Raw genomic sequence first — 18,940 nt, 5'->3', positions numbered from 1 at the left:
GAGGCGGGGGGAGGTTGGGCAGCCGAGGCGGGGGGAGGTTGGGCGGCCGAGGCGGGGGGAGGTTGGGCGGCCGAGGCGGGGGGAGGTTGGGCGGCCGAGGCGGGGGGAGGTTGGGCGGCCGAGGCGGGGGGAGGTTGGGCGGCCGAGGCGGGGGGAGGTTGGGCGGCCGAGGCGGGGGGGTAGGGGTGGGGGAAAAGAGGTCAGACGGCCAAGGCAGGGGGGGGTGGTGGGGAGAAAGAGGTCGGGCGGTCGAGGTGTGGGGAGGTCGGCCAGCCGGGGGAAGGTCGGGCAGCTGGGGGTAGGGGGGGGCGGGGAAAAAGAGTGATCGGGTGGCCGAGGCAGTGGGGGGAGGTTGGGTGGCAACGGGAGGTCGGATGGCCGGGGTGGGTGGGGGTGAGGTCGGGTGGCCGAGGCAGCGGGGGGGGGAGGTCGGGAGGCCAAGGCGGGGCGGGGGTGGGGGGGGAGAAAGTAATCGGGCAGCTGAGGCGAGGGTGGGGGGGGGGTCAGAAAAGAGGTCAGGCGTCCGAGGCAAGCTGAGGTCGAGCGGCCGAGTCCGGATTTCGGAACATTTTCCCGTTTCCGGACGACCCCGCCATGGATGGGCCCAGTATCCGGAACATTCCAAATTTCAGAACTCCGAATTTCGGACGCTCAATCTGTACTAATAACAGTACTTCACTAACCTGCTGCATCAAGTCGAGCTCAGAGCATTGTGTAAATTCTTCCGAGCGCCGGGATAGCTTCTCCAGTTCTATTAGGAGTTTCTCCCGCTTAGCCAATAACTCGGTCTCTCCTTTAAGCTTTGCTTTCTCAACCAGCTGTATAGTCACAAAAATATAAGGACAAATATTCAAGATTTACAATTTAGTACTGTGGAACAGCCATTTAGAATATATTAAACTGAACATACTGCAAACAATCTCCAATTGTTAAACTTGTTAACTTAAACTCAGATGTTTTGCATGCTCTGTTGAATGTCCAATGTATTAGAAACAGTTTTGTGCACTCATTGAAGATGGACATTCCACCCAATATAAACATTTTCCAATCCCATTTGACTACTGCACAAGCTGACCATGTTGAGGTCATGGACACTGCTTGTAATTATAAACCGATTCATTCACATTCCGGACAACCGGGGACTTTAGGCATCCGCAGTACTGCCCTATCTTTACAGTTTCAACTCTCCTCTGTGAAATCTCAGACTCCAACAAATTTCAAAATATTAATTTAACATTGATAAATGTTAAATGTTAAATGTTAAATGAATTTCAACATAGCGAAATATTTTGATCAGAAAATTAAGGAGGCCACATATTACTTGAAAAATAAGAATCTAAATGGGGTCGAGCAGGCAAGTCAATAAGGCCCTTAGAAAAGCTAACAAAGTACTAGGGCTTTTTTCTGGAGGGATAGAATTCAAAAGTAGAGAAGTTATGCTAAACTTGTGTCGGACCTTGATTAGACCACACTTAGAGTATTGTGTACAGTTCCGGTTGCCACATGATGAAAAGGATATAGAGACAGTGCAGAGGGTGCAAAAATGAGGTCTTTAAAATTATGAAAGGTTTTGATCAAGTAGACACAGAGTGTTTCCAGTTGTGGGGAAGAGCAAAACTAGAGGCCGTCAATATAAGATGGATATCGAGAAATCAAATAGGGAATTCAGAAGAAACTTCTTTACCTAACGAGTGGTGAGAATATGGAACTCGCTACCACAGGGAGCAGTTGAGGCAAATAGTATAGATACATTTAAGGAGAAGCTAGATAGGCATATGAGGGAGAAGGGAATAGAAGGTGATACTGATGGAGTTAGATCAGGAAGGATGGGAGGAGGCTCGAGTGGAGCTTAAATGCCAACATGGACTGCTTGGGCTGAATGGTCTGATTCTGTGCAGTACATTGTATGTAACTATATAAAACCTATACTACTCAAACCTGGCAAATAGCAATTGCATAAGTCTATCAGCACAGAAACCTCTGTAATGATCCTCTAAGTCCATACCAATCGTTTTAACCTTCAATCTTTTTTTCTCTCTTTCCTATCCCTTCTGAAGATGTCCTTGATCTGCAGGACTCTTACATCACTGAGACATTGGAGAAGTGCAGAGTTTACTTAGAGATTAGAATTGCATAGAATTTACAGCACAGAAACAGACCATTCGGCCCAAATGGTCTATGCTGATGTTTATGCTCCACATGTGCCCAAGATAGAGAACACAAGTGCACAATTAGTAAGCTTCATACTAAAAAGCATCCATAGCCTTGCCCCATGATGTCTCTGCAAACTCCTAGAATCTTACACCCCCCAGCACACCCTTTGGTCCTCTGACTCTGGCCTCTCTCCACCTCAGCATTGGCAGCACAACTATCAGATGCTACAGCCCAACTCACCAGATCTCCTTCCCTAAATTTCTTTGGCTCTCCAATTCTTTTGCTTTTAAACCTTTTCAAAATCCATCTTTCCAACCAACTTTTGGAACCCCCTTCCTAATCTCTCCCGCCATGGCTCACGTTCTATTTTCCCTATCTCCATTTGTGAAGAACCTTGAGACATTGAAAGCGCTATATAACTGTAAGACGGTGCTCTACTTACCTCATCATTTTCGTCAAAAATGGGATTGATGTTCTTTGGCCAAAGGAGGACAGTGGCATGTAAATCTAGGTCGGCAGGATTGAATATATAAACATCCAACAGGTACTCCAACCTGCGACTAAGCTTCTGTAAAACAAATAAGGATTATGTACTACAGAGCTTTCAGGTGTTGGATTTCCTGTGGAACATAAATTTATCTTGCACATCAGTACTTAGCTGATACTGAATTCTAAAATCATTTGATGTTTTCCAATAAGCATTCAGCATCAAAAAGCGCTGACACATACAACAAAAGCAAAACACTGCGGATGCTGGAACCTGAAACAAAAACAGAAAATGCTGGAAATCTCAGCGAGTCAGGCAGCATCTATGGAGAGAAAAACAGAGTTAACGTTTCAGGTCGATGACTCTTCATCAGAACTGGTGAATGTTCGAAAAGAACAGATTCTTAAGGAGCACTGAAAGGGGAAGGGGAAGAACAAATGGGAAGGTCTGTGATAGGGTGGAAGACAGAAGAGATTAGAGACACAAAAGAGATGATGGGCCGAATTGAAATGGTAATGACAGAAGTTAGAAAAAAGGTTAGTCTAGATAGTGTGTGAATGGTGGAATAATGACTGACCAGCTGCCATTGAAGACAAAGAGAAAAAAAAACATATGATCGGGGAGTGGTGGGTGGGGGGGGGGGGGGGGGCGGCGGTAGGAAGGGAGCCAAAAATGAGCAGAGGTCATCTGAAATTGTTCAACTCGGTGTTGAGTCCAGTAGGTTGTAAAGTGCCTAGACGAAAGATGAGGTGCTGTTCCTCAAGCTTGCATTGAGCTTCATTGGAACAGTGTAGGAGGCCGAGGACGGAGATGTCGAAGTGGGAATGGAGCGGGAAATTAAAGTGACAGGCGGCCGGAAGCTCAGGGTCACGCTTACGGACTGAACAGAGGTGCTCCACAAAGCGATCACCAAATCTGCATTTGGTCTCCTCAGTGTAGAGGAGACCACATTGTGAGCAGCGAATACAGTATATTAAAATTGAAAGGAGTGCAAGTAAATCGCTGTTTCACCTGGAAGGAGTATTTGGGCCCCTGGCATATACTATTGGATCCACCATTGATATCAGCTGAGCATCTCTTTACCAAGAAGAAAAATCATTCTAAAACTGTTGATTCTTTATGTAGCTTTATGAGTCTAAACAATTTTTACATTCACTACATGGTGAAGGATGTGTACTTTGCATTGAAAGTAGAAATCTTCCCCTTTCTAGAACTTAATAGGAATCATTTTCTGTGCTGTTTGAATGTATGATTGAAGCAATATAGAGCAAAAAACTATTTTCCAGCACCTGGTTAGCAGAGACCAATCAGGTCAAAGAATCAAATTACATTACAAACATTCAAAAATGTAAGTTCTAACTGAATTGTTAACTAAGTTGAAGCCTTGGGCTAGATCAAGCCTTGAACAAATCTAATTTATGAACAACCCAGCCAGATGCATTAGCTGTTGAGGCCGACTCAATTCCAAAGACCTTTTTTAAAAATTTGCCCACGAGCAAAGATAATGGCCCGGATTTTGCAGTCAGCTGCGAAGGAGCAGTGCTCGCCCGTTCACCTTGCCGACAACGGCCCACAAAGTTTTCTCGGGCTTTTGAGCGGAGACATCTGATCCAGCACAGCGCCCTCTACAGGGCATCTGTGAGCAGTTCAAGAAGCAAGGCTCTTCGACCAATTAGATTGAAGAATCCTCACTGAAACACGCAGAGCCTAAACCAGAAAGTATAAAGCAGGAAGTATAAATTAGATTTAAATTATGTACAGAAAGCAAAATAAAGATTGGGAAAGATAGATGGGATTAAGAGAGAAATATAAATGATAGACAGAAAAAGTAAAAGCAAAATATTTCTTTTTTTTTTAAATCTCCAACATTTATTAACTTCTAAAGGAATGGAACTCTGCACTTTAAAAATTAATTTTTCAGGGCTAGAGAGGTTCAGCAATAATTATCACTTATCACGCCATTAAAAATTCACTTATTCCTGCATGTACCAGCCCTAACATTTTTCAGCATCTTTAGTGGGGAATTAGTTGGCAAGTTCACACCATTGCACTGATTTCATCACTGAGGACTATTACAGCGCACCCTGTGGAGGAGCAGGGTATCTCTGACAGCAACTTCCGATTTCCATGTATAAAACTGCACATGTGTGGACGCCAGAAGTGACTGTCTAATTCACTCCATAAATAACAGTGAGCACTGTTAGGGTCACTTATTATTAACGCAAAATCCGGGCCAATATATATTAATAATTAATGCTCAGTACTTGCAGTGATAACTACACAACCATTAATTCTTCATTGTGGACATCATAAAGGTTTTGCTGTACTTATTGCTGGTAAGACAAAAAAGTCTCACTGCAGGTTAAAGTGCTACACAAACTAAGTAATACATTGTACTAAAACTAAGAGAGAAATGTCATGGCTGTGATCTCACCTCAAAGCTCAAGTGAGAATTACAAATCACTTAGGGAGAGAAATGCATTATAGCCCAGGAATGGGCGGCAACTTCAGAAAAGTTTGAGATTTAGCGCCAAGCGCTAATGAATCATGCCACACGCAAAATTAAGTCTCATTGCTCAAAGAAAGGATTGGAGCGCTAAATCAAGTGTGAATGACATAGCTCAGTGATGTTACACTCAAAACGCTAAGCAATATCAGGTGCAGTCTAATCGCAAGTCATCATTGCCATAGGCTTTGTCCAGTTCTTAAAGGGGAGGTTCATTAATGCTGCAAAACCTCATTCTAGTGTAGCACTTTGAGATTTTGTGAGAATAAAAATGTCACAAATTTTTAGGAGCCACAATACTCTGGAGACTAAACAACCTTTAATGACTGAATTCAACTGTTGCACATTGTCAAACTGACAAGGAAGCAGTGAAACAGCATTAACCTGACAGCTGCAACTCATTACCCCTTTAAATAGCGCCCCTGGAGATGGCATACACCTGATTGACGCCTCCTTTCCCTGTCGCTTTGGGGCGAGGCACAGGGGACAACAATTAATTTTGCAGATCGGGCACCTATCACAATCTGCATGGCGCTAACTCTTAGTTGCAGCGCTATGAGGAGGCCGGATTTAGCGTGCGCCGCTGGATTCACCTCACCGCGGCGCTACTCCCTCAACGCTCCATTAGCGCCCCCACTAGGCGCTAACTGGAGACGCTAAGGTACCGAACTTTTCCGCCTTAATCTTTAAAGCCTTCAATCCCTCCTGACCATCCATTATCTTCTATGTAAACCAAAATGTAGTGAAAAGCGATTTTGCTTCTAACTTTCAACAGAAGAGAATAAGACGCAGTATCACACTTGAAAGTATGGTCTCAGAGGACTTCTGTATGGCAAAAATGATCATTGGTAACTTGCAAATTTTGGGTCTGGCAGTAGATATTCTCCCAGGTTCAGCTTGTTGGTCATTTGTATAAGCGGTCCAAGCATCTTGTGTTCAGGAGCGTGCTCATACTGCCCAATATCTAATCATATAATAGTGTAATCTAGAGGTCTAAAACAATTATGCCCTCATGATCTGAACAGGACATCACGGCCCAGAGTTTGCTAGTAAAATAACGGTATGTTTAATGGGTGCGGTGTTATTAGTGTGTACGTCATCCAGCAATTTGTGGCAAGGAAGAGCTACCCCGTGAGTAGCTTGTTGGACGATTTGTAGCGCTCTTGCTGTCAGCCTCGCAAAAACAAAAGTTCGCCATCAACTGCTCCATGAGTTTCAAGAAATTGCTACATTTACACCTTAATTACCAATTAAACTTGCACATAAGGCTAGTACTTAACAGCATAGTACCCTTTTAATGACAAGTTTTATGTTCCTACAATGCCATTCAACCTCTCCAGCCCAGAAAGGGAACAATTGGAACTGTGGAATGTCATTCCTGCAGGTAGTAAATTGCAGTTGGAGATTCTTTCTTTTCTCTTCTCTTCATCCAATATTTCTTTCCCTCTATTTATTTATCTGTACCTGATTTGACTAATTCACCCTTATTTCCTTCTCCGCCGTGCCCTTGTTTTTTTCTCAATCCTTAAATTTAATTGGTTAAGGAGATAGACTGTTGGTCCCGCTGTTCCCAAATACCCTGTTGCCCTCACATCGTTATCAGCTCACACTTACAAAAATTTGTAGCACAAAACATTTGAGCTGAAGGCCGAGGTAAAAAGGCAACTAGGAGGCAAAGCTGCAAGATTCCATGTTCCACCAAATTCGAGACCCATGTCTTTCACACATACCCTCGTTTGTGCTTCACGGGCGACAAATTGATCCTACTGGGTGATTTTAATGCCAGGGTCGGCAAAGGCACAGCCCTCTGGGGAGGCATGATTGGCAGAGAGGGAGTAGGGAAAGCCAACTCCAGTGGTACCCTACTCCTGACAAAATGTCTAGAACATGAACTTCTCATCACCAACGCCCTGTTCGGCCAGAGGGACAAATACAAGGCATTGTGGCAACACTCTCGCTCCAAACACTGGCACGTGCTTGACTATGTCATCGTCCGAGCCGGGGATCGCAAGGATGTGCGCATCACCCATGCCATGACAGGAGCTGTAGACTGCTGGACGAACCACCGCCTAATCCAATCCATCATCGACATTAACAATGCTCCAAAGCAGAGGGGACAGCAGAAGCAGTTCCGCAAAAAAGTTAATGCCAGGGCACTTAGAGACCCAGCTAAGAGAGCCCTATACAGCCAGCGCCTCACAGCCAATCTGGCATGCCTTGATGACCCTGAGATGCTGAATGCCCACAGCGCTTGGTCTGCCCTCCAGGCCTCTATAACCAGTGCCTGTGAAGAGACACTTCGTCACTCAACGAGAAAACATCAGGACTGGTTTGATGAAAATGACCAGGCGATCGAAGAACTAATAGATCCCAAGCGCAAAGCATTTCTGAGCCTCAAGCAACAACCCAACTCGGGAGCTGCAAAACAACATTTCAGACAGCTCAAGGCTCACATCCAACAAAAAACCCGGGACCTAAAGAACAGGTGGTGGATGGAGAAAGCACAGGAGATACAACAACTGGCTGACAGCCACGATATGCGAGGATTCTTCGCTGCAGTCAAAGACACCTGCGGTCCAAACTCCCAAGGCCCCACACCACTCCTGGCTAAGAACGGGGAAATACTCATCAAGGACACCGAGGCTGTCAGGGCCCAATGGAAGGAGCACTTTGAAGATCTCCTCAATCGAGACTCTGCCTTTACTCGAGTGTTCTCGTCTCCATCCCGCAGCATGCGACCCGCCACCACCTCAGTGAAACCCCAACGTTGCACGATGTAGGCAAAGTCATAAAACAGGTCAAGAATAACAAGGCTACGGGTGCGGATGGAATCCCTGCTGATGCGCTAAAGTATGGCGGAGAGGCGCTGTCAGCGCGGATACATGACCTCATCTCTCTCATCTGGAGGGAGGAGAGCATGCCAGGAGATCTCAGAGATGCAGTGATTGTGACCATTTTTTAAAAAGGGGACAAGTCCGACTGTGGCAACTACAGGGGAATCTCCCTGCTATCAGCCACTGGGAAAGCTGTCGCTAGAGTTTTCCTCAATTGTCTTCTCTGTGGCCGAGGAGCTCCTCCCAGAGTCACAGTGCGGATTTCGTCCCCTACGGGGCATAACAGACATGATCTTTGCAGCGCGACAGTTGCACGATAAATGCAGGGAGCAGCGCGAGCCCTTATACATGGTCTTTTTCGATCTTACAAAGGCCTTTGACACCGTTAACCGTGAGGGTCTATGGAGCATCCTCCTCAGTTTCGGATGCCCCCAAATGTTTGTCAACATCCTTCGCCTGCTTCAATGATGACATGCAGGCCGTGATCCTTACCAATGCATCCATTACAGACCCAATCCACGTCTGGACCAGGGTCAAACAGGGCTGTGTCATCGCTCCAACCCTCTTCTCAATCTTCAAGGTGAGGCGGTCGGGAGCCTCTCTTTCGCTGGTGGACCGCCTCGGTACAAATGTCTGTTCTGGTGTGTTGGCTGTGTCCTCGCTGGGTTGGCGAATTGTTGGCCCTGCAGGGCTGCTGGGTGAGCCTGGCCTTGCTGGGCTGTTGGGCGTGATGGGTTCGATTTCCTGGTCCAGGGTGGTGTCGTTGATCCTTTGGGTATGTGTTGTGGGCTCGAAAAAGGTGGTGTCTGCTGTGGGTTGTTCAGGGCAGTCTGTGAACCGCAGCCTCGTTTGGTCCAGGTGCTTTCTGCAAATTTGTGCATTGTCTAGTTTGACCGCAAACACCCTACTCCCTTCTTTAGCTATCACCGTGCCTGCGATCCCACTTGGGACCATGTCCACAGTTTAGCACATACACAGGGTCATTCAGATCAATTTCCCGTGACACAGTGGCGCGACCATCGTTTACATTTTGTTGCTGCCGCCTGCTCTCTACCTGATCATGCAGGTTGGGGTGAACCAGCGAGAGTCTGGTTTTAAGTGTCCTTTTCATGAATAGCTCAGCCGGGGGCAGCCCTGTGAGCGAGTGGGGTCTCGTGCGGTAGCTGAGCAGTACTCGGGACAGGTGGGTTTGGAGTAAGCCTCCTGTGACTTGTTTAAGGCTCTGTTTGATTGTTTGTACTGCCCGCTCTGCCTGCCCATTGGAGGCTGGTTTAAACGGGGCCGAGGTGATATGTTTGATCCCATTGCGGGTCATGAATTCTTTAAATTCGGCACTGGTGAAACATGGCCCGTTGTCACTGACCAGTATGTCAGGCAGGCCGTGGGTGGCAAACATGGCCCTCAGGCTTTCAATGGTAGTGGTGGCGGTGCTTCCCGACATTACTTTACATTCAATCCATTTTGAAAAAGCATCCACCACCACCAGGAACATTTTACCGAGCAACGGGCCCACATAGTCGACATGGATCTTCGACCATGGACTGCAGGGCCAGGACCACAAACTTAGTGGTGCCTCTCTGGGTGCGTTGCTCAACTGAGCACACACACTGCATTGCCGTGACGTTCTGTAGCCTGGGCGCGTTCCTGATAGCCTATGTCCTTCGCATTTGTGGGCCGAATGCCGTCCGCCGTGATTTTTCTCCCCAAAAACTCCACTTCTGTTGCCATGAAGACACATTGCGACCTCTTCAGCCACAGCCCTACGCGATCCAGTCGCTGGAGGCTCTCCTCCAGGTTTTGTAGGTGCTCGACGTTGTCCTGACCCGTGACCAATATGTCGTCCTGAAAAACCACCATGCAGGCTCTCCATGTTTCTCTGGAAGATCGCTGCAGCCGACCGAATTCCAAACGGGCATCTGTTGTAGATGAACAGTCCCTTGTGCGTGTTGATGCAGGTGAGGCCCTTCGAAGACTCCTCCAGCTCCTGTGTCATGTAGGCCGAAGTCAGGTCGAGCTTGGTGAAGGTCTTGCCTCTTGCCAGCGTCGCAAATAGGTCGTCTGCCTTAGATAGCGGGTATTGGTCCTGTAGCGAGAAACGATTAATAGTTACTTTATAATCGCCGCAAATCCTGACCGTGCCATCACTTTTGAATACTGGAACAATCGGGCTGGTCCACTCGTTGAATTTCACTGGGGAGATGATGCCCACGCATTGCAGCCTGTCCAGCTCGATTTCCACTCTCTCCCTCATCATGTGAGGTACCGCTCGCACCTTGTGGTGAATGGGTCGTGCCTCTGGAACCAAGTGGATCCGCACCTTCGCCCCTGAAAAGTTTCCAATGCCTGGCTCAAAAAGGGAAGGAAATTTGTTAAGAACCTGGGTACATGAGGCCTCATCGACATGTGATAGCGCTCGGATGTCATCCCAGTTCCAACGGATTTTGCCCAGCCAACTCCTTCCAAACAGTGTGGGGCCATCGCCCGGGACAATCCAGAGTGGCAGTTCGTGCACCGTGCCCTCGAAGATGACCTTGACCATGGCACTGCCCAGGCCAGTGATGAGCTCTTTGGTGTATGTTCTCAGTTTCGTGTGGATGGGGCTCAGGGCTGGTCTGAGTGCCTTGTTGCACCACAGTCTCTTAAACATCTTTTTACTCATGATAGATTGGCTAGCGCCGGTGTCCAGTTCCATGGCTACAGGTAAGCCATTCAATTTTACATTTAGCATTATAGGTGGACATTTCATCGAAAATCTGTGCACCCAGTGTACTTCAGCATCTGCTTCCTCTCTCTGAGGCTCGAAATTGCTTTGGTCCACCATGGACCGATCTTCCTCTGCCACGTGGTGGTTAGCAGGTTTTGCATTGGAGATGCCCCATTGTTCCACAACTCTTGCAAACATATCCTTTGAAGCGGCATGAATCGGCTGAATGGAAGCCTCCACAGCGCCAACAAGGTGTGAATTGCCTTGCATTCATCCTTTGTTGTGGATTCTGAGTCATCTGGTCACCTGAGGCCTGCTGGCAGTTGCAGACTCGTGGTTTCTGCCCTGTACATTTCTGCTTGCAAACACAGTTCTAGTTCATTTATGTGTGCTAAGAGATTTGTTTGGTGTTATCACTGGTGGACATAAACGCCTGTGCTATCGCAATGGCCTTACTGAGAGTCGGTGTCTCTACAGTCAAAAGTTTTCGTAAGATAGTCTCGTGGCCAATGCCCAGTGCAAAAAAGTCTCTGAGCATTTGCTCCAGGTAGCCATCAAACTCACATTGTCCTGCAAGTCGCTTTAGCTCGGCGACGTAGCTCGCCACTTCCTGACTTTCAGATCGCTGGCACGTGTAGAACCGATACCTCGCCATCAGCACGCTCTCCCTCGCGTTAAGATGCTCCCAAACCAGTGTCTCCAGCTCCTCATACAACTTATCTGTGGGTTTCACCAGAGCCAGAAGATTCTTCACGAGGCTGTAGGTGAGGAGGACCGCTCTCCTTTTTGCAGCGCTTCCTTCGCCATCCAGCTCGTTGGCTACAAAGTACTGGTCTAGCCGTTCGACATAGGCTTCCCAGTCCTCACCCTCCGAGAACTTCTCCAGGATGCCCACAGTTTGCTGCATCTTTGCATTGGATTCGTATACTCGTCGCCAGTTATTGTGTTCCTAACACAGATGAGACTGCACACAGGGAGGTTAAAGTAACAGTGACCTCAGTCTTTATTAAGACACTCCAGAGTAAGGAACAGGCCTTCAGGGCCGGCTTATATACAGTGCTCCCAAGGAATGCTGGGATCCCTTGGAACTTCAGGGGATGCACTTCCTGGTGGCGGAACATGAAAGTGTATGCTTTACAGATACACAATACCCAGGTCTGCCACTCACAGAAACCGGTTTAAAACCTCACTGCCTACACAATAGTCTTTTCTCTCCTCTTCCCTCCCTATATCATGGGGTAGTGGTAGGGCAAGACCTCTGACTGCTTCCCCGTTCAGCAATTTGCTCGTAGGCATTTTGCCAGCCAACTGCCTGAAGTCTGCTCTAGGGGAAAATGTACACCCATATTTCTTTTTAAAAAAACACAAATAAATTTCATCTGAATAAAAACAAATTGAAATTTATCCTCTTGCATTCCTTTGGTTGGCATGCAGGTACAGCAGGCGGTTAAGAAAGCAAATGGCATGTTGGCCTTCATAGCGAGGGGATTTGAGTACAGGGGCAGGGAGGTGTTACTACAGTTGTACAGGGCCTTGGTGAGGCCACACCTGGAGTAGTGTGTACAGTTTTGGTCTCCTAACTTGAGGAAGGACATTCTTGCTATTGAGGGAGTGCAGCGAAGATTCACCAGACTGATTCCCGGGATGGCGGGACTGACATATCAAGAAAGACTGGATCAACTGGGCTTGTAGTCACTGGAGTTCAGAAGAATGAGAGGGGATCTCATAGAAATGTTTAAAATTCTGACGGGTTTAGACAGGTTAGATGCAGGAAGAATGTTCCCAATGTTGGGGAAGTCCAGAACCAGGGGTCACAGTCTAAGGATAAGGGGTAAGCCATTTAGGACCGAGATGAGGAGAAACTTCTTCACCCAGAGAGTGATGAACCTGCGGAATTCTCTACCACAGAAAGTTGTTGAGGCCAATTCACTAAATATATTCAAAAAGGAGTTAGATGTAGTCCTTACTATTAGGGGGATCAAGGGGTATGGCGAGAAAGCAGGAATGGGGTACTGAAGTTGCATGTTCAGCCATTAACTCATTGAATGGCGGTGCAGGCTCGAAGGGCCGAATGGCCTACTCCTGCATCTATTTTCTATGTTTCTATGTTTCTAAATAATTTTAATAAACAACTGAGCAGAAACAGTGAGAAGCAAAAATATTCCAGCAGCTCCCGAGTGGTACAGACGCATCCTGGGAAATTGGGTACGCAACTCATGATCACGTTGCACAATCTAAATTTAGCTCATAGCATCACAACACATTGCACAATATTAATTCCAAACCTATCTTTTGAAGTAAAAGCTTTAATGATTAAATTTATCGATTAAAAGATTTTTTAAAAGGCAATTCAATCGGTAAATTCAAACATGTTATTGTGAAAAAATAATTTTGTGGATTCTTATTTTGTTTGAACCTTTATTTTGATCAATTAGAAAGTTCAGCTACTAAGAAAAAGACAGCAGAAGAAAAAAATTCAGTAAGCGTTTTCAGAATTTCTGGGAAATAGGTCAAATAATGCCACCTAGTGATTGCATGATGCAGCTACAGGGGAAAACGTTTACATCGGTGGTTTTCAATAAGTGTGGGCATAGGGATTTACAATGGAAAAAAATTAACACAAAAGTAGTGAGAAGGGGGGAGAAGAGAGAGGGAGGAAGACGAAGGAAAGAGAGGGGGAGGAAGGAAAGAGGGGGAGGAAGGGAGGAGAGGGAGGAGAGGGAGGAGAGGGAAGGGAGGGGAAGAAGGAGAGGAAGGAAGGAGAGGGAGGAAGGAGAGAGGGAAAGAGGAGGAGATAAATAAAAGAGAAGGGAGAAGGGAGAATGAAGAGAGAAGAAGACGACGAAGACAAAGAAAAAGAAAAAGAAAAAGAAAAGAGGGAGATGAAGAAGAAGAATAATGGAGGAGGAGGAAGGGAGGGAGAAGGAAGAAGGGAGGGAGAAGGAAGAAGGGAGGGAGAAGGAAGAAGGGAGGGAGAAGGAAGAAGGGAGGGAGAAGGAAGAAGGGAGGGAGAAGGAAGAAGGGAGGGAGAAGGAAGAAGGGAGGGAGAAGGAAGAAGGGAGGGAGAAGGAAGAAGGGAGGGAGAAGGAAGAAGGGAGGGAGAAGGAAGAAGGGAGGGAGAAGGAAGAAGGGAGGGAGAAGGAAGAAGGGAGGGAGAAGGAAGAAGGGAGGGAGAAGGAAGAAGGGAGGGAGAAGGAAGAAGGGAGGGAGAAGGAAGAAGGGAGGGAGAAGGAAGAAGGGAGGGAGAAGGAAGAAGGGAGGGAGAAGGAAGAAGGGAGGGAGAAGGAAGAAGGGAGGGAGAAGAAGAAGGGAGGGAGAAGAAGAAGGGAGGGAGAAGAAGAAGGGAGGGAGAAAGAAGAAGGGAGGGAGAAAGAAGAAGGAGAGGGAGGGGGGGATGGGAACCTATGCAGGGAGACAGGGAAGTAAAATGGAGGCAAAAGCAAAAGATAGAAAGAAGAAAAGTAAAAGTGGAAGGCAGAGAAACCCAAGGCAAAAAGCAAAAAGGGCCACATTGCAGCAAAATTCTAAAGGGGCAAAGTGTGTTAAAAAGACAAGTCTGAACGCTCTGTGCCTCAATGCAAGGAGCATTCATAATAAGATGGACGAATTAACTGCGCAGGTAGCAAGTAACGAATATGATATAATTGGTATCACGGAGACATGGCTCCAGGGTGACCAAGGCTGGGAACTCAACATCCAGGGGTATTCAACATTCAGGAAGGATAAACAGAAAGGAAAAGGAGGTTGGGTGGCGTTGCTGTTTAAAGACGAAATTAACGCAATAGTAAGGAAGGACAGTAGTTTGGATGATGTGGAATCTGTATGGGTGGAACTACGGAATACCAAAGGGCAGAAAACGCTAGTGGGAGTTGTGTACAGACCACCAAACAGTAGTAGTGAGGTTGGGGACAACATCAAACAAGAAATTAGGGATGCGTGCAATAAAGGTACAGCAGTTATCATGGGTGACTTTAATCTACATATTGATTGGACTAACCAAACTGGTAGCAATGCGGTGGAGAAGGATTTCCTGGAGTCTATTAGGGATGGTTTTCTAGACCAATATGTTGAGGAACCAACTAGAGGGCTATGATGAGAAAGGGCTATTTAGCAATCTTGTTGTGCGAGGCTCCTTGGGGAAGAGTGACTATAATATGGTAGAATACTTTACTAAGATGGAGAGTGACACAGTTAATTCAGAGACTAGGGTCCTGAACTTAAGGAAAGGTAACTTTGATGGTATGAGACATGAATTGGCTAGAATAGACTGGCAAATGATACTTAAAGGGTTGACAGTGGATGGGCAATGGCAAACATTTAACGATCACATGGATGAACTTCAACAATTGTACATCACAGTCTGGAGTAAAAATAAAACGGGGAAGGTGTCTCAACCGTGGCGAACAAGGGAAATTAAGGATATTGTTAAATCCAAGGAAGAGGCATATACATTGGCCAGAAAAAGCAGCAAACCTGAGGGCTGGGAGGATTTTATAATTCAGCAGAGGAGGACAAAGGGTTTAATTAAGAGGGGGAAAATAGAGTATGAGAGGAAGCTTGCTGGGAACATAAAAACTGACTGCAAAAGCTTCTAGAGATATGTGAGGAGAAAAAGATTAGTGAAGACAAACATAGATCCCTTGCAGTCAGATTCAGGTGATTTTATAATGGGGAACAAAGAAATGGCAGACCAGTTGAACAAATACTTTGGTTATGTCTTCACGAAGGAAGACACAAATAACCTTCCGGAAATACTAGGGGACCGAGGGTCAATTGAGAAGGAGGAACTGAAGGAAATCCTTATTAGGCGGGAAATTGTGTTAGGGAAATTGATGAGATTGAAGGCCAATAAATCCCCGGAGCCTGATAGCCTGCATCCCAGAGTACTTAAGGAAGTGGCCCGAGAAATAGTGAATGCATTGGTGATCATTTTCCAATAGTCTATCGACTCTGGATCAGTTCCTATGGACTGGGTAGTAGCTAATGTAACACCACTTTTTTTTTTAAAAAGAGGGAGAGAGAAAACGGATAATTATAGATCGGTTAGCCTGACATCAGTAGTGGGGAAAATGTTGGACTCAATTATTAAAGATGAAATAGCAGCGCATTTGGAAAGCGGTGACAGGATCGGTCCAAGTCAACATGGATTTATGAAAGGGAAATCATGCTTGACAAATCTTCTGGAATTTTTTGAGGATGTAACTGGTAAGAGTGGACAAGGGTGTATTGGGACTTTCAAAAGTCTTTTGATAAGGTCCCACACAAGAGATTGGTGTGCAAAATTAAACCACATGGTATTGGGGGTAATGTGCTGACGTGGATAGTGAACTGGTTGGCAGACAGGAAGCAAAGAGTCGGGATAAATGGGTCCTTTTCAGAATGGCAGACAATGACTAGTGGGGTGCCGCAGGGCTCAGTGCTGGGACCTCAGCTATTTACAATATGCATTAATGATTTAAATGAAGGAATTGAGTGTAATATCTCCAAGTTTGCAGATGACACTAAGCTGGGTGGCAGAGTGAGCCGTGAGGAGGATGCTAAGAGGTTGCAGGGTGACTTCGACAGGTTAGATGAGTGAGCAAACGCATGGCAGATGCAGTATAATGTGGATAAATGTGAGGTTATCCACATTGGGGGCAAAAACACGAAGGCAGAATATTATCTGAATGGCGGCAGATTAGGAAAAGGGGAGGTGCAACGAGACCTGGGTGCCATAGTACATCAGTCATTGAAAGTTGGCATGCAGGTAAAGCAGGCGGTGAAGGCGGCAAATGGTATATTGGCCTTCATAGCTAGAGGATTTGAGTATAGGAGCAGGGAGGTCTTGCTGCAGTTGTACATGACCTTGGTGAGGCCTCACCTGGAATATTGTGTTCAGTTTTGGTCTCCTAATCTGAGGAAGGACGTTCTTGCTATTGAGGGAGAGCAGCAGAGGTTCACCAGACTGATTCCCGGGATGGCAGGACTGACATATGATGAGAGACTGGATCGACTGGGCCTGTATTCACTGGAGGTTAGAAGGATGAGAGGAGATCTCATCAAAACATATAAAATTCTGACGGGATTAGATAGGTTAGTTGCAGGAAGAATGTTCCCGATGTTGGGGAAGTCCAGAACCAGGGGACATAGTCAAAGGATAAGGGATAAGCCATTTAGGACTGAGATGAGGAGAAACTTCTTCATTCAGAGAGTTGTTAACCTTTGGAATTCCTTACTGCAGAGAGTTGTTGATGCCAGTTCATTGGACATATTCAAGAGGGAGTTAGATATGACCCTTATGGCTAAAGGGATCAAGGGGTATGGAGAGAAAGCAGGAAAGGGGTACTGAGGGAATGATCAGCCATGATCTTATTGAATAGTGGTGCAGGCTCGAAGGGCCGAATGGCCTACTCCTGCACCTATTTTCTATGTTTCCAAGTTAAGAAGGAGAGGGATGGAGGGAAGGAAGGAGAGGGATGGAGGGAAGGAAGGAGAGGGATGGAGGGAAGGAAGGAGAGGGATGGAGGGAAGGAAGGAGAGGGATGGAGGGAAGGAAGGAGAGGGATGGAGGGAAGGAAGGAGCGAGAGGAAGGACGGAAGGAGCGAGAGGAAGGACGGAAGGAGCGAGAGGAAGGACGGAAGGAGCGAGAGGAAGGACGGAAGGAGCGAGAGGAAGGACGGAAGGAGCGAGAGGAAGGACGGAAGGAGCGAGAGGAAGGACGGAAGGAGCGAGAGGAAGGACGGAAGGAGCGAGAGGAAGGACGGAAGGAGCGAGAGGAAGGACGGAAGGAGCGAGAGGAAGTACGGAAGGAGCGAGAGGAAGGACGGAAGGAGCGAGAGGAAGTAAGGAGAGAGAGGAAGTAAGGAAGGAAGGAGGATGGAAGGAGGGAGGACTGAGAGGGAGGGAGAACTGAGAGGGAGGGAGGGAGGGAGGACTGAGGGAGGGAGGGAGAGAGGGAGGGAGGGAGGGAGGGAGGAAGGAAGGAAGGAAGGAAGGAAGGAAGGAAGGAAGGGAGAGAGAGGAAGGCAGGGGAGGGAGAAAGGGGTGGAAGGGGAGGAAAGGGTGGAAGGGGAGGAAAGGGTGGAAGAGAAGGAAGGAAGGAAGGAAGGGAAGGAAGGGAAGGAGGGAGGGAGGGAAGGAGGGAAGGAGGGAGGAGAGGAAGGAAAGGGAAGGAGAGGGGAGAGGGGAGAGGAAAAGAGATAAAAGAAGGAAGAAGGGAAACAAAGGGAGAAGACGACGAAGACAAAGACGACAATGAAGAAGACGAAGAAAAAGAGGAAGATGACTAAGGGAGGAAAAAAAAGAGGAAGAAGAAGAGAGGAGGAAAGGGAAAAGAGGAAGAAGAGGAGGAAGGGAGAAGAAATAGAAAAAGAAGAGGGAGATGAAGAATGTCATGTATGTCACGCGCTGATGAAAGACCTGCTCGCACCCGAGAAGCCGGCGGACAAAACCTTTGAAGAACTCAGCAAACTGATTGGTGAGCACCTCAAACCAGCGGTCAGTATACACATGGCCCGACACCGACGTCGGGAAGGACAGAGCATACCAGACTTTGTTGCGGACCTTCGGCGCTTGGCCAGCCTCTAAGTTCACAGACGCCTGCAGGAGGGAGATGTAAAGGGATTTCTTTATTGAGGGCATTGGTCATGCTGGGATTTTCAGAAAGCTAATTGAGACAAAGGATTTGACCTTGGAAGTGGCGGCGTTGATGGCTCAGACCTTCATGGCGGGGGAGGAGGAAACCAAGATAATATACGCGCACAACTCTGCTTCCAACGTGGCGATGGATCAGGGAGTTAACATTGTAAACGAGACTCAGAACCCCGCAGGCAGGCAAGGGCAATTCGACACCACCCAGGCAGCAACAGAATCTAGAGTGGGTCCTCAGAGACAATGGCAGGTTGAACGGACATTTAAGCCATCACAGCGGACAATGCATCCCGGGATGGGGCCAATGACACCCATTAACAGAGTGCTCAAGAGTAATCAAAGAGACAATCAGAGCGGAATGCCTGGTAACAACCCTTTTGTTCACAACGATCTCAGCTCATGCTGGAGGTGCAGGGACAGACATGCTGCAAAAACCTGTAGGTTTCAACAATTTATCTGTAGAAATTGTAACTTCAATGGACATTTAGCCAGAATGTGTAGGAAGCCCGCAGCGAGGCTAATTTACGAGGCAGATGAACCAGAAGAGGGGTCTGCAAGGCAGGTTGATGCTTGGGACAAAGCAATGGATGCTGAAGTTCAGCGGGTTCATGTGGCAAACATCCAC

General features: G+C 47.1%; 1 protein-coding gene across 2 annotated transcripts in view; it reads right to left on the bottom strand.

Annotated features, from left to right (window-relative positions):
* dnah12 (dynein, axonemal, heavy chain 12) overlaps positions 1–18,940 on the bottom strand; it is a 393,315-nt gene that overhangs the window by 268,699 nt on the left and 105,676 nt on the right. For both annotated transcript variants that reach the window (XM_070895275.1, XM_070895274.1), the window contains 2 exons: positions 2,597–2,722; positions 684–818 (listed from right to left, as the gene is read on the bottom strand). In XM_070895275.1, the coding sequence (XP_070751376.1) occupies positions 684–818; positions 2,597–2,722 (261 nt within the window). The remainder of the gene's footprint in view (positions 1–683; positions 819–2,596; positions 2,723–18,940) is intronic.

The sequence above is a fragment of the Pristiophorus japonicus genome, chromosome 12 (genome assembly GCF_044704955.1).
Source record: "Pristiophorus japonicus isolate sPriJap1 chromosome 12, sPriJap1.hap1, whole genome shotgun sequence".
NCBI lineage: Eukaryota > Metazoa > Chordata > Chondrichthyes > Pristiophoridae > Pristiophorus > Pristiophorus japonicus.
The sequence above is the reverse complement of the archived record's forward strand: the minus strand, read 5'-3'. Positions and strand labels throughout refer to the sequence as shown.